The sequence below is a fragment of the Lutjanus erythropterus genome, chromosome 23 (assembly GCF_056507025.1).
Source record: "Lutjanus erythropterus isolate fLutEry1 chromosome 23, fLutEry1.hap2, whole genome shotgun sequence".
NCBI lineage: Eukaryota > Metazoa > Chordata > Actinopteri > Lutjaniformes > Lutjanidae > Lutjanus > Lutjanus erythropterus.
This window is the reverse complement of record NC_139339.1, coordinates 19681345-19695816: the sequence shown is the minus strand read 5'-3', so window position 1 is coordinate 19695816 and position 14472 is coordinate 19681345. Positions and strand designations below refer to the sequence as shown.

The window sequence follows — 14472 nt, the reverse complement described above, 5'->3', positions numbered from 1 at the left end:
GGTAGAGTTTGTGTTTTGCTTCAACTAAATAAGCTATTGTAAAAAGCAAAGATTTTTATGCCAGTGCTGACTGATCATGCTGCTGGTGTGTGTTGCTTCAGAAATAGCTGAATGTTTCTCAACCCCTCATGTTTCTTATCTTTGTTTGTCTGTGGCTGAGCTCATTCCAAGGTGTGTTGTATGTTGTAATCTAATCAGTCAACCCCAGTCATGCTGCAAACAAGGAGAACCCCTGTCAATAGCTTCCAAAATTGTGTGTGTGTGCGTGTGTGTGTGTGTGTGTTGAACTCCACCCTGTGTTTAACAGTGTGCAGCTGGTGAGCTTCGTCAGATTTAGCCATTAATGACAGGGAACCTTTATGTGTGTGCTCATTATGTGGCTTTCTAGTATACGGCCTTGCAAAATACTTGTTTCTGATTGGTTGGTAGGTGGTCAAGTTGAACCTAATAGGGAAGGTCAGGCACTTGGCTGGACAGTTAAACCACAGTTTAAGTCATTGCACAAGGTATATTAAACTGCTGGTAATCATAGCAACAGTACTGATGCTTTGCCTTCAGTTAGCTCAACTCTCAGGTTCTGTAATGGACTTCTAGCCTTATGCTAGAGATGGCTGAGTTGATCAGTCAGTCCAACTCAGACTGAAATATCTTACTTGTTTGGACTCCCATAAAATTTTGTAAAGACATTCATGGTCCAATGAGTCATATAGACAGGTGAGTCCCTGTCCTTTTTCTGTAGTGCCACCCGCAGGTCCTGGGGACGCAGCCAAAATTTAAATTTGTCCACCACTTTGTTTATGACCAAATCCTGTACAGCATCACAGAGCAGTTTGTAAGGCTGCGCAATGTGGTAAAAAACACATATTGCAATTATTTTGACAGATAATGCCATATGATTTACCATAGGGCTTACTATTTAGAAGGATAAAAGATCAAACTGCAATTATTTTGACTGACATTGCAATTGTGATATGATTTGCGATATTAGAGGGAATGAATGATGTTGGAAGTGCTGCAAAATGTTTGATTCATGAAGTTGAGATAAAGGTTATCTACACAATACATTCATATTTAACAAGAAAAAATGAAATGAAGTGTCTTGTGGATGGAAAGAGATCACCATGGAGCTGCGTATCAAGGTAAATTTCCCGCGCTGATACCAAGCTGCTTGAAATATCTAAATATCACAATATGAAATGTGTATCTTCTGTTTAAAAAGTGCAAAAGTAGGAGTGCTCACCCACCTTTTACTTGAGTGGTTACGCCTCTAGTTTGATTTGGAGTGAACAGCTGATTGGTGTCACTACATGAGAAATGAACTTACTAAAATGTGAACATCTACCAGCCACTGAAAAATTATTGTTCAGATACACTTTCATCATCATCATTATTTCATGGCTGAAATCTACCACTCACTTTCATATTTTACCAGCATTTTCTTACAACTAATTTCCCACCCTGAATGTGGTTTGCACAGGTGTGCTTCTCAAGCATACCAGAACAATCCTCTGCCACTTGTTTTTCTCTCAGCAAGAAAATAAAATATTTGCAGGTTGCATGATAATAATAATCTGTTTTGTAAGCGACTGAAGATCCAGTCATCACTAAAGCATATGAGTGTGATGCAAACTGAGTTGCAGCAGTGAGAAAGACAGAGGGAGCGCTCATGTGGTCTGACAGCTGCATAATATTCTTACTATGGTAAACTAGCTGAGCAAGTCCTGCTGTTTACTGATGGTGATCATATGATGCGATTTCTATCAAAAAAACCCTCATTCATAATGGTGTTGTAGGTAATGTTTTTGCCAACTTATGTAAGAGAAGAATCACAGAAATTATATGTGGGAAAAGTCACAACCTGGTTGGCCCTATTGCAATTTTGATAACATTTCAATTAATTCTTCAACCCCAATTCATAATTAGCTGGAATGATCATTTTTGCACTTTTGCATTTTTCCAATTTTCATTTTCTCTGAAGTAAACACTTAAAATCAGGATTATGTGATGTTTGTTGGAGTCTGCACCAAACAAACATCTCTGCAGCACTACAGTACTTCATTATAATGCTGTTTTGTAACGCATTTTATTCATTATCAAAATTGACATTATTGCAGTTTCAATTATATATTGATTAATCATGGAGCCCTGTCCACTAGCATGGTGTTGACTCTTAGTCTTGATTGGTACTGATTGAAATCTGTCACTATCACCATAGATAGTAACCACTGTCTCTGTTGAAAGACAGATGTGAATCTGTCTTCTGACCTTTCTTTGGCCGTCTAGTAACTTCTGGTCAGTCACCTTTAACCCTCTCCCAGTTAGTGTTTGCTGGCTTTGATCTGGTGTTCACAGACAATTGATGTCTGTTTCCGGTGTTCATTCAGTCTCTTGACAAAGGTCCTCACCTCTGATGCAGTGTTCCCCTCATCTGTCTCATATGGTATCATATAGACCCATCACTCTTGCCCTGTCTTTAGGGTGCATGTATAAATAATATATAAATGCTGAGTTCTTGTGGTCTGCAGGACTTCCCATGTGAGTCCTGGCAGGCTTCTGGTGGTGCCTTTTGAGTTGGGTTGGGATATTCATTATCCAAACCTTATGTCCGTTTAGTCCTCTGTCCTCTGATTTCAGCCACGTTGCATCTCTGGTTGGAATATTCACACATTGAAGACATTTAGCATGGCCTGACTACTCCTGAAGGGCTGTGTGTCTGCAGGGTTGCACTGTAAGAGACTGGAGGGAGTAACTTGCCACAACCTTGTTAGAGCCCACACACACACCCTGCTGAGTCATCAGTCTGTACTTGGAAAGACACACAAACACACACACACATCCATTCATACACACTCAGAGGTTGGTGTGCTCATCTTAAGTGGGTTAAGATCTTATTTAGCCAGCTGTCGAGCAGCCAGCAACTTGTCCCCAAAGACACACACACACACACACACACACGGGCAGCTGTTCACAATGATGTCATAACTCTGAGCACATTTCTTGAACTTATTGGTGTTAGTGCTCCTCGCTTCCAGACTTTTTGTTCCCCAAATCTGTCCAACCAGCCATCTGTCCTTCGCTCCTCTAACATTCCTTCAAAATCTGCATCCCAACGCATTATTTCCTCCCCTTTTCTTTCTTGCCCTCAATCCTTTCCCTTACTATATATAACAGAGTAATGAAGAATTTTAGAGACATAAGTGGATATCTAGATATTTTTACTCAGGTTTTTGTTTTGTGCAACATAAAAAGTGCCAACAGGTGTTGCTAAATGCTGGTATAAAAACAGAACTTGACTTAAACAGAACTTGACTTTAGGTGGTTGGCATCTAACTTATTTATTTTATTTTAAATTAATCAAGGACTAAGCAAAATTTTATTTGTGAGAGATTATGACTGAGATAATACGTTTGTTTTTTTTTTACAGTGATCTTAAAAGTAAATGAGACTGACATATTAAATTGCAGTCAGATTAAAGTAAAGTGGTGTCTGAAAGGGGCTTTAAGCTGGTCATACACTGTGCAATTATTTTTGTGGGCTGTCCCAGATGGAAGATGACTAATGTGAAATAAATGTGTCAGTATCTTTGGTTGTGGCTCCAAAACAGTGGTCCCTCATTGCACTGAGAGATTCAAAGGAGACCAAAAGGAGCCTGAGACAAAAGTCTGACAGTGTCAGAAATTTAGGACAACCATCTCATGTGACTGCTGCTACAACCTGTGTTGACTAACCAGCCAAGAAAGCTTAGAGAAAGAATACTTAACATTATACTTAACATACTTACCTGTTATTGCAAAGGCTTGATTCTTGCTTAGCTTCAGTGTTTGTAGTGTCGTAGATGGATGATAAATGCCTATGATGTTGTCTTTGACTTGTGCCGTAGCCTACAAATCAGTAGGTGTAGTCATCGTACAATCTGCATCAGGGACCACTTTTGCAAAATGAAAGGAGGCCAGGGTCCAATTAATAAACAAACATTAATAAAAACACTGTTTATCAAATTATAATGATAAACATTAATTCATCTTTCGTTGAAATTCTTTTTTTTACAGTTGTAGTTAGATTTGCATTTTAGTTGTACATGCTTTGCAAATTTGAAAGAGTGTAATGTGTACTGCACAGCCTGAAAGGCCATCACCCAAAGATCACCCTCTCTTTTACTAAGAGCCTTATTTATCCCATCACACAAAACTGGCATGTCTGTTCCTCCTTCCTGGGAGAACATTTCATTGTGAATTAGGAAATGGTAGGCGGGTCGCCAGGCACCCTATCGGGGGCCAACTTTGGCCCACGGGCTGCAAGTTGAGTTTCGCTAGTCTACATAAATCAAACTTGATGTCATACCCAAGTTCATTAGATCATTTTTGCACAGCTTGGCTCGCATTAGCTGAATTCTCACTGTCTGTAGGAGGCTTTAGAGAAATGAAGGGGTGAAAGTATAAAGGCTTTTCACAAGATAAACCAAATACTAGGGAGAAGACCACCTCAGATTTATCTTTGGACACCACTGATTAATATACTCCATCCAGTTTTTGTGCAGTGTTTGACACATAAGGTAATCAGAAACACACATGTGCAGGGGAGCAAAAAAAAAAAAGAAGCAATGAAGCTCCTCTCCTCTCAGTGTCAGACAGTACCAGGCCCTGTGGGACCACTCACTGCTAACACACAATAACACAAGCTAAAAACAGTTGTCCACACTGTGAGGAAACTAGCTATTGTTTCTTGATTGTTATTGTTTGTTCACTGGAGAATGAAGTAATCATTTCTGTCTCTGTCTCTACTATTTATGAAACAACTGTATGACAGTAATTATGATTGAGAAGTTTTGAGGAAAAGTAATCTACTTAACTGACACACAATGATCATGTCACTGGGGGCTAACTCTGTCTCATATCATGTAGACCTGCAGATGTAATAATAAGAAGGGTTTCCTCCTTTTTTTCATTTGTTCATACATTTTCATTCACTTACTGTATTTATAATATAATTGCTATGTTTATTTTATCAGCCAGTGACTGTGCATGGCTGATTGTTTTCCAAGGGTAGTGGTTATATAGAGTTTGAACACACAAACGTGATTCATTGTATTAATTTTAGATGTGTGGTATGTCTTGTTTCTATGAATGTCTTTGTTTGAGGTCTGTACACGCTGTTTTGGCTCTGTGTGACCTGTGTGGCCTGTGTGTGTGTGTGTGTGTGTGTGTGTGTCTAAAGAAAGCACTTTGTGGCGTCAGACCTGCTCTCTATTGTACAAGTCGGGCATTTCCTGGTCAACAGGAGGAAGGGTGGTGGATTCAAGCCATACACAGGTGTGTGTGTGTGTGTGTGTGTGTGTGTGTGTGTGTGTGAGAGAGTGCTGTTTTTGGAAGGGAAAGACCACAGGAAGAACTGTGATCATTACTACAGAGAAGGCTTGTACACATAAATACTCAAATGTTATTTTTCTTCATCTGTGTACTCAGGAGGACCAGTTTGATAAATTGTTTTGACGGAGATTAATTTTTGAAACAAGTTTTGTGGTATCTTGCGGTTCTTCATGGTATTCTAACCAACAGGCATACATCCCACAAAAACAGTTTTTTGAGACATATTTGCCTCAAGATGAGGTTTGTTTTAGGTCTGCACAATTAATCATTTTTTAAAAAATCAGAATCACAATTTCCAAGTCACAGAATGTGCAATATTTGTTGAAGGCTAAATGTGTGTTGAAAAATGTTTAAATTAAAATGAGTGTTATGAGGCAGAGATGTCTTGTCTTGGTGGAATATTTTTGTAAAATAAAGGTAAAATGTTTCACAAGAAACATCACAAATGAAGCAATGCCCTTGCCTACAAATAATACTTGTTTGGTACGGACTCCAACAAATATCACATCAATAGTGTGACCGTCCTTTTTCTTTATATCCTAAAGCGCCATGTAATGTTGGCTGGTAGTTTGAACTGCAAGTAGCTGCAGCTCTTATGCACCTATTCCCCAGTTCCTTTGTGTATCAGTGACTTGCTGACAAATAAAACAATGAAAAATGTTGGAAACCCAGCTGATGAAAGCTCGATTGTTCCCAGAGTTATTCACATCAAGGAGCTGATAATAACCTGAATTACTGATTTCGCCAATCTAAATTTACTACCATCAAAGTTTTCAGTAATTAAGTAATTTGAATCCCTTGTAATTAAACAGAAATGGTTACAACAACAACTAGTGACATCCAACCATACATTAAACCAACCAATGAGCCTTTCCAGAACCTTTTATGCAGCACTCACTGTTGATTTGCCTTTAAGCAAGGCATTGATTTGGAAATGACCATGATGGCCTCATTGCTGTGGTTGGTAGCAGCTTTCAGTTAATGTATGAAAAGTGTGGAACAGAGTGTAGCTGAAGAGTGTTGCAATAACGCCGCCTGGTGGACTCATTTTGTAGATGCACCTGTTCCACAGCTGGATGCCTTGCCACACCTCCCAAAACAATGTAGAGCATCAGTTTTAAAGCAGTTAACTACACCTCTGTCTCTTGGAGTTAATTAGCTTTTCCATAGTTGTTTTGTCTTGTCTGTTCAGATGTTTTAATTATCCAGCAAGGTTGCTTGTTAAAAACAGAAATAAGTGGATACAGGTGGAATTGACTGTTTCAGTTGATGGCACATTGAAGTCTGTAGGCCACGTAGAAGTGCAGAAACAATTTCCCGTAATCTTGTGAAACATCGTTCTTGTGTTTAAAGTCTTAATGCACAGAAGAGCAAATGTGTAAGTTTATTTGCATTGTGGATTGAAGAGAATCTAAATAGGGCTGCAAGAAACGATTAAACTTTCTCAGGACGTCTTCAGATTGCCTCTTTTTGGCAAAGAAGAGTTCAAAACCCAAAGACTCTTTATTTTCTGTCATAAATGAAGAGGAAGCAGCAAATCTGTACTTTTAAGAAGGTGGAACCTGCATATGTTAGCTTGAAAAATGACTGAAATGATTAATTGAATACCAGTAGTTTTCTTTTGATTTTGATTGACTAATTGATTGACAGATTGTTGCAGTAAATGTCTTACTTCTTCTTAACTGTTGTCTTCTCTGTCTTTTCCTCTAGGTCAGTGTACGATGGTCAGGAACATGGCCTCTTCATGGAGAAGCTGGACGCGCGGATCAGGAACCATGACCGAGAGATTGAGAAGATGTGTAACCATCACTTCCAGGGGTTTGTGGACTCCATCACAGAGCTGCTCAAAGTACGAGGAGAGGCGCAGAAACTGAAGGTGAGGAGGAATGAGGAGGATGGAGTGCAATAACAACTTTAATTCTTGATACTTTTCTTTCAACTGCTTGTTATTTTTCTCTCTCAGAGTCAGGTTATCGAAACCAACAGGCGTCTTCAGGATGATGGCAAAGATGTAAGTTGACACAAATATCAATACTGACTTGTTCAGAGAGACTTCTTATCTAGTGCAGTTTCCTTCACCCACTCTGACTTCTCTTTCAGCTCATCAGCTCGATGGAGGAGCTCAAACAGTGTCGAGTGCAACAGAGAAACATCGCCACCACCATAGACAAACTGACACACTGCCTACCAGGTAACATAAGCTAGATATGAGCACAAGATGTACGGCGTGGAAGACATATTTGACACTTTCAATTGTGTTAAAGGTAGATTTATTTTCATAGGAGCTCAGCTCATACATGCAAATGAACAACAAAATAAAACAATCCCAAAAACCTTTACTCTCACTTCCCAGAAGTCCTAATAGAGTCCTAAAAGATTGTCCTCGTTTTTAATCAAACTTCATCTTGCATTTTTTCTTTCCAGTCCTGGAGATGTACAGCAGACTTCAGGAGCAGATGAGGGCCAAGAGGTATGTTACTGATTGTGTTTTGCCTGTTAGATCTCACTTTCTCCCATATTCAAACACCTTTAGTTTGGGTAACAAAATCTTGGGTATGAGAGCGTGTGAATATGGACAGATGTGATGACTTGACTTGACAGTTTATAATCATGAATCATAATGTTACTGTACAGGTCTGTGATAATTTTTACTCCAAGTTCAATTTGTGTACTTTTAAAGACTCAGTAACTCCATGCTGATTAACTATAACCTTAAACAAGGAGAGACAGGCAGCAGAGGGGAGGGAGGGAGAGCAGCGTGTGTGAAGTGCAGACTGATATAAAACTTTTTTGATGATAAATCCTGATGTTGCTTTATAGTTATGTAGTTTACACACTAAGGACTGAAATATCTTTTTGTGCATCTGTCAGACACTTGTCTCCTCCATGCGCTCTATAAATGTAAACCATGATGAACTGTCCAGATGCTGTCTCTCCCTCTTCATCTCCTCTGTGTGTGTCGGTGTTCAGCTTGCTGTCTGCTGTGGTCTGAAACGTCCTCAGTGATAAAAATTAAGTGAGATTGATCCAAGTTATATTGCTGCCTTAAAAAAAAAAATGAATATTGCGCACTGTTAAGTCATTATATAGAGCTGAAAAAAGGTGAGGATGAAAGCATGAAAGACTGATGGAGAATTCTCTACTCGCATGTTTTATTTTATCCAGTGAGACATAACTAATGAGCTTTGTTGAAGAGGAGGAAACAGGCTTAGTGGGAAGTGTCATTCTTTTTTGGAAGAACAGAAAAGTGGTCTTAATTGTTATATTGTATGCTTCTTTTTTCAATCTACAATTCTGTCAATATACACTTGAATATTAATCACATTAGTAGATGGTGCACTTTGACAATTTTGACTGTTGTTTATCCACTGCCAGCCACTAGGGGGAGCAAGAGCTCTTCAAATAGCTTCACTCTGTGTCTTTTTTCCCCTTCCTGCCCTGGACCTGACCTGTAGACAGAAGTCTGGTTGGTCATAAATTTGTCGTTTGTTTGTGTGTTTTTCTACTTCTCTGTCCTGCGGCTGCTGGGCTCACAGAGAGCAGCGAGAGGTCAGCCAACAGCGACTGCTCCTGGAGAGAGAAAGTGTGTGTGTGAGAGATGCAGTGGAGTGAAGTGGAGTGAAGTGTTTGGGGAATATTGTATTGCCAAAGATCCCTGAGGTGTATCTGAGTGTATTTATTTCTGTGTGTGTGTGTTCTTGTGCTTGAGTTTATCTTTGTGTGTTTCTGCTTGCTTTTAGTCATGCATCTGACCAGCCAGGACATTGTTTTATTGCTGCGTGTCTGTTAGGTTTACAACTGTCTCTTACCTTAAAGGTCGAGTTTTTAGATTTAGGGGGATATATTGGAAGAATATTGCAGAAATGGAATAAAATTAATATCATTAGTTATAACTTGTCTTAATATGAATTTGACCATGTGATCGAATAAATGATTCAAGTGGGCATTTTTAAAATGCTCTGTATTTGTGCGTGTGTTAGGTACTACCCGGCACTGCGGACATTGGAGCAGCTGGAGCAAACATGTCTTCCCCGTGCCGGTCAGTACCGATTCTGCTCCATTATGGCAGAAAACATCCCCAAACTGAGGGTACAGATCCGAGACACGGCCATGACGCAGCTGAGAGACTTCCTGGAGAGCATCCGGAAACACTCAGACAAGATAGGAGAGACCGCCATCAAGCAGGTACACAAAGACCCGTAAACATACACACAGAGACACACTCCGGGTTAAGAATACTCCACCAAATTAGCTTCGCACTCTTATAACATGCAGACTCATTATGGACAGTTCAAAAGAAAGGATCAAAATCTAAACAGAAGGACCAGATACATCTATGTCTTTATTCGACTCATTGCCTTTCCTTGCCATAACCTGGTGCAACTCAACCGCTGGCAATTCGGTTGGAGATTTGGGTGTGTAATGCTAATAGCAGCTAATGTAACCTCAAGCCTCGAGCCTGTAGCAGAGATGAGGAGTGGGCTAAAGAGGCCTGAAAAACTCACTTCTTTCTAACTCCACAACCCCAAGTTTTCTGTTGTCCTCGGACCCAACTGATGCTGACTGAAGTGACATTAATCACGTTTTCTCTAATAATTCCATGCTCACATCTCTGAACAGCATGTAATGTTTTATTAGATTCATTATGAAAAATAAAAATCAATGCAGAAATGTGGCACACCATAACAACTGTCAACTGTGTCATGTTAATTTCTGGCAGCACTTTGTTTGCTGAAAAAATAAGTAAATAAAAGTCTGTACAAACTGACACATTTGGACAAAACAAGAAAGAGTTTTTGCAAAATAAGGACACATAAACACAAACACTTTCATTCAAACATCCTGTGTTGTAAAACACACACATGGTAACAAGATCGAGAGTCTGCAGCGTGTTAGAAGCTCTGTGAGGCTGCACTTACACACAGTCGTGCTGTGAGCTAAATTCTTACATCAGCATACTAATATGCTCACAATAGCTGCATTTCCACCTGTACCTGGAACTCTTAGTCCTAGGAACTACTTTTCAAGCCACTAAAAGGTTTCTTAAGGGGTCGATTGGCAGTTCAGTTGGTAGAGTGTGCGCCCCATGTACCGAGGCTGTGAATCCACAGCAGTCGACCCATTGCTGCATGTCATCACCCACTCTCTCTCCCCTTTTCCTGTCATATTTTCAGCTGTCCTATCAATTAAAGACTTAAAAGACCCAAAAAATATATTTCTGGGAAGAAGTTGTCTTTACTCAGCCAGTTACACGGTTGTGAGGTTGCACCACAGTTACAGCACTACTGCTTCAGATAGCAATCAAAGACAACTCTGTCCGCTTTTTCACTTTTTTCAGTGTTCACAGCAGTTCATCTTTCAAAAAACTACTGTAATTTCATAGTTGCCACCTGTGTGCACTAACATCAGTGCACTTATTCAATATGTTGTTGTGTGTATTTGCTGATAAGGACTCCACACTATTACAGGCTCTTACGCCACAATTGTTTTTTGTTCTCCATCATGTCTTTGTCTGTTAATCAGAAGCAGCCTGTGTGTGTGTGTGTGTGTGTGTGTGTGTGTGTGTGTGTGTGTGTGTGTGTGTGTGTGTGTGTGTGTGTGTGTTGCACTGTGGTTCCACTGCCAGTAAACAAGCATGTTGGCGCTGCAGGAGATGCCGTGGCCTGTCAATGAACATGCACATTCACACACTTTCACACACACTCTCTCAAAGAGACCCAGCTTTTCAGCACTTACCTAATTGTTTTTCTGTTTTCCAAGGCCAAGGAAGTTATATATGAGTGTGTCTGTTTGTGTGTTTTGTGTTCTCTTGTGGTATCCATAGCTCAAAGTGAGGCCTCTTGTTTATTTGTGTGCCTCCATTATTTGGGGAATGTTGTTCCATGGGACTGCAGGATGAAGGGGTGGGATGGGAACGAGGAAGGAGCGGTTGACGACAGACAGATGAGCGGATGGAGACTCTGAGAAAAGTGGCTGCTCAGTCTGTTGTGTGGTGTATACTAAACATGACCTCTCTGTCGATAATTGCAAAATTTGACATTCAGCAAAAACCAAATAGTCACATTGGCCTGGTGGTCAAAGGCGCATACCTGAAATTGCAACATGGCAGATGCAGTCCCACTCTCTCTGCCCACATTTCTTACCTGTCTCTCTCCTGCAGTGACAAATTTGTGCTGCCAGTGGCTCAGGAGGTAGAGCAGGCCGCCCATTAATTCCTAAGTTGGCACTTTGATCCCCAGTTCCTCCTGACTACATGTTGAAGTGTCCTTGAGGAGGACCCTAAAGCGGTATTGCATGTATTAAGAGCCATTTGAGGTTGTCAGTTATGTTCTTCAGTAACCAGTTTTAAATGCAGTAAAAACGTGTAGCACCTTGCGCCATGTATTATGGACATTTATTACGCATTATCCTACAAAACATGACAACAAATCACTAAATTCATTATCTTTTCAGACCAAGCACGATCACAGAATCTAAATGATGTCAGTTTAGTCATATATGACTTCATTTACCTGCAGCTCACGTTAGCCACTCTGTTTGGCAGCTAACATTAGCCCAGCCAGCAGCAGCAGCTGCTCACCTGGCGAGTCATCTGTCCCACTTTGCTGATAACAACATCTGGGCCGTCCCTCCATTAGCACAGGGACAGAGGCTGCTGTCTGCTGCAGCAAAGGGTGGGTGGCTACGTAACATTGTTGCATAACAACAATTGGAGTTGTATATTAATAAATTTAATAAATTTACTACCTTTCATCAAAGAAAGGCAAGATCTTACCTCAACATGAAGGATGAAAGTCCTCATACCTCTACATGTCGAACCTTTTCACGGTATTTCACCCTAAGGTTGCCATTGTGAGAGTTCATTAAATATCACATTATATTAGGCTCCCTCCAGTGGCATCTCATCGAATATTTATGTATCTGTATGGTATCAGTCACCAGATATAAATGCATGTTGACTGTCATGGTATAACACATCAGATGGATTTAGGAAGTGGTTCACAGCAGTGGTTCACAAAATATTGACATATTAAAAAGCAAAAATAATGCAAATATTGCTGCATTTCATAATCAGAAAGTTGTGAAAAAAGTGGATTTTTGGGTTAAATGACTTTTGTCCTCTAGATGTCACCAGAGGATCATTTCTTACTCCCAAATATTGCTGTTGCTGATTGACCAGTGATAAGCTCCCCTAGCAAGCAGCAAACTCACCTATTTATCTGAGTTAGGGAAACCTAACAAATGCAGATGATTCTTTACAGGGCATGATGGGAGTCACTGAATGGTTTGAGGAGTATGAAGATGATGTGATTCATATTCTACAGCCTTCACAGTCACCACATCTTAACCCAGTTGAACACCTGGGAGGTTGTAGAGTGACGTGTTGGACAGGGCTGTCCACCATCACAATCAAAATTCCAGATTATTGAGTTCCTGACACTTGAAGAATCCATGACAAGGTGCATTGTAGATAGTTCTGCAGGCCAACACTTCAACTATTCATTTGTAGGTTAAAATATTGTCTTTTCTCCTTGCAAAGCTTTAACACAGGGTATCTGCAGACTTTTTAAAAGTCTAAAATACAACAATTCGGTCGACCATTAACAATAATCAGGGATGGAACTCATGAAAAAGATTCAAAAGTTTAAGTTTAGTGAAGTAAAGGTTAGCAGGATAGAATCCACATACTCTTGTTTGTTTAGTTCCCCTACATAAATCATATTCATTCAACTTTGTTTCACTCCTTTTCTTTACGCATTGTCTTCTGCCCCCCCACAGCAGTGGCCCACCTCCCAGTTTGGCAAACGTAAATGTTAATTTTAGAACTTAAAAGATCTTGATTGCAATTTTGAGGTCTGAAGAACTGATTAGATTAATGAAGAAAACGTTGTTTAGTCTGTGAGTACAAAACCAAACCAATATGGAACTAATTAACACTAATGCAGATAATTAATCAGAGCACACCCATCTAGTGTGTTGTCTGACATGGCATCTCCTCATCTTCACCAACATGAAAAGCAGACATGCTGGACTTAACACATGGTAGATAGTAAGAGTCATAAAATCCTCTTCTTGGTACATTCTTTTTTGCAAGTATGGACAGGAAATATATAACAGTCAAAATAAAACTGATGTGTTTCTCAAAGGGTGCTTTCTCACCTGAAAGTCTGAACCAAGGTTCATGTTTTTGTTACATTGTATTCATTCGATCTGTTTCATTTCATGCATGCACACTAAAGGCCTATCAGTCTGTGTCTGATATCAGCTTGTTGTTGTGAAAAAATAATTGAAAAGTGTTGCAGTTTTGGTGAATTATTTTTCTTTGTAAAGTTTTTGGACCAAACGCCAGTTAAACATTTGTCTCTTCCTCTCCTGACATGCGACTGCGGCTTTGTTGAGATTTTTTTTTTTGTTTAGAGCGCTGACGGAAGCCTGCCAGAACTTATTAAAAGTAAGAACTGATTATTTTCATTATTGATTAGTCTCCTGATTATTTAACAGTGGTTTTCAAACTTTTTTCTTCCCAAGGTGCACCAAAGGGTGAGCCAAAATCAATGGTGTAGGGGCTCACTTTGACAGAGGGTTTTTACCTGGATTTACCACGGCACCCAGTGCGACTCTACAAACCTTTGGGAACCATTGCGCTATAAAATGTCAAACAATTGTGAAAAATCTTCATCACAGTTTCCCAAAACCCAAAGTGATGCCTTCAAATAACTTGTTTTGTCCAACCAACAGTCCAAAAACCTCCAAACTCTTTATTTGCTATTATAAATGCCCAAGAAAAGCAGTAGTTCCCACATTTAAGAAGCTGGAACCAGCAAATATTTGACGCCTTTTCTTGAAAAATGACTGGAGGGATTAATTATCAAAACAGTTAGCAACTGATTTTCTTTCGATTGACTAATTGTTGCAGCTCTACGACACTCACTCCACATTCACACACCCTGAACCCATCAGTGACCCTTCAGTGGGGGGTCCTGGGACCGCAATTTGAGAGTCACTCACATAGAAAATCCACTTGCAGTCACTGAAGAAGCTAACCGCTAACTCCTCAAACCACTAATTACAAGGGAGATTATGGAAACCCCAGTGGTCCAGCAGC

General features: G+C 39.9%; 1 protein-coding gene across 2 annotated transcripts in view; it reads left to right on the top strand.

The window, feature by feature from the left end:
• The window catches only part of exoc6b (exocyst complex component 6B), a 116855-nt gene that overhangs the window by 7989 nt on the left and 94394 nt on the right, over positions 1–14472 (top strand). For both annotated transcript variants that reach the window (XM_084712533.1, XM_084712532.1), the window contains exons 2-6: positions 7077–7242; positions 7330–7377; positions 7467–7557; positions 7791–7836; positions 9347–9551. In XM_084712533.1, the coding sequence (XP_084568659.1) occupies positions 7077–7242; positions 7330–7377; positions 7467–7557; positions 7791–7836; positions 9347–9551 (556 nt within the window). The remainder of the gene's footprint in view (positions 1–7076; positions 7243–7329; positions 7378–7466; positions 7558–7790; positions 7837–9346; positions 9552–14472) is intronic.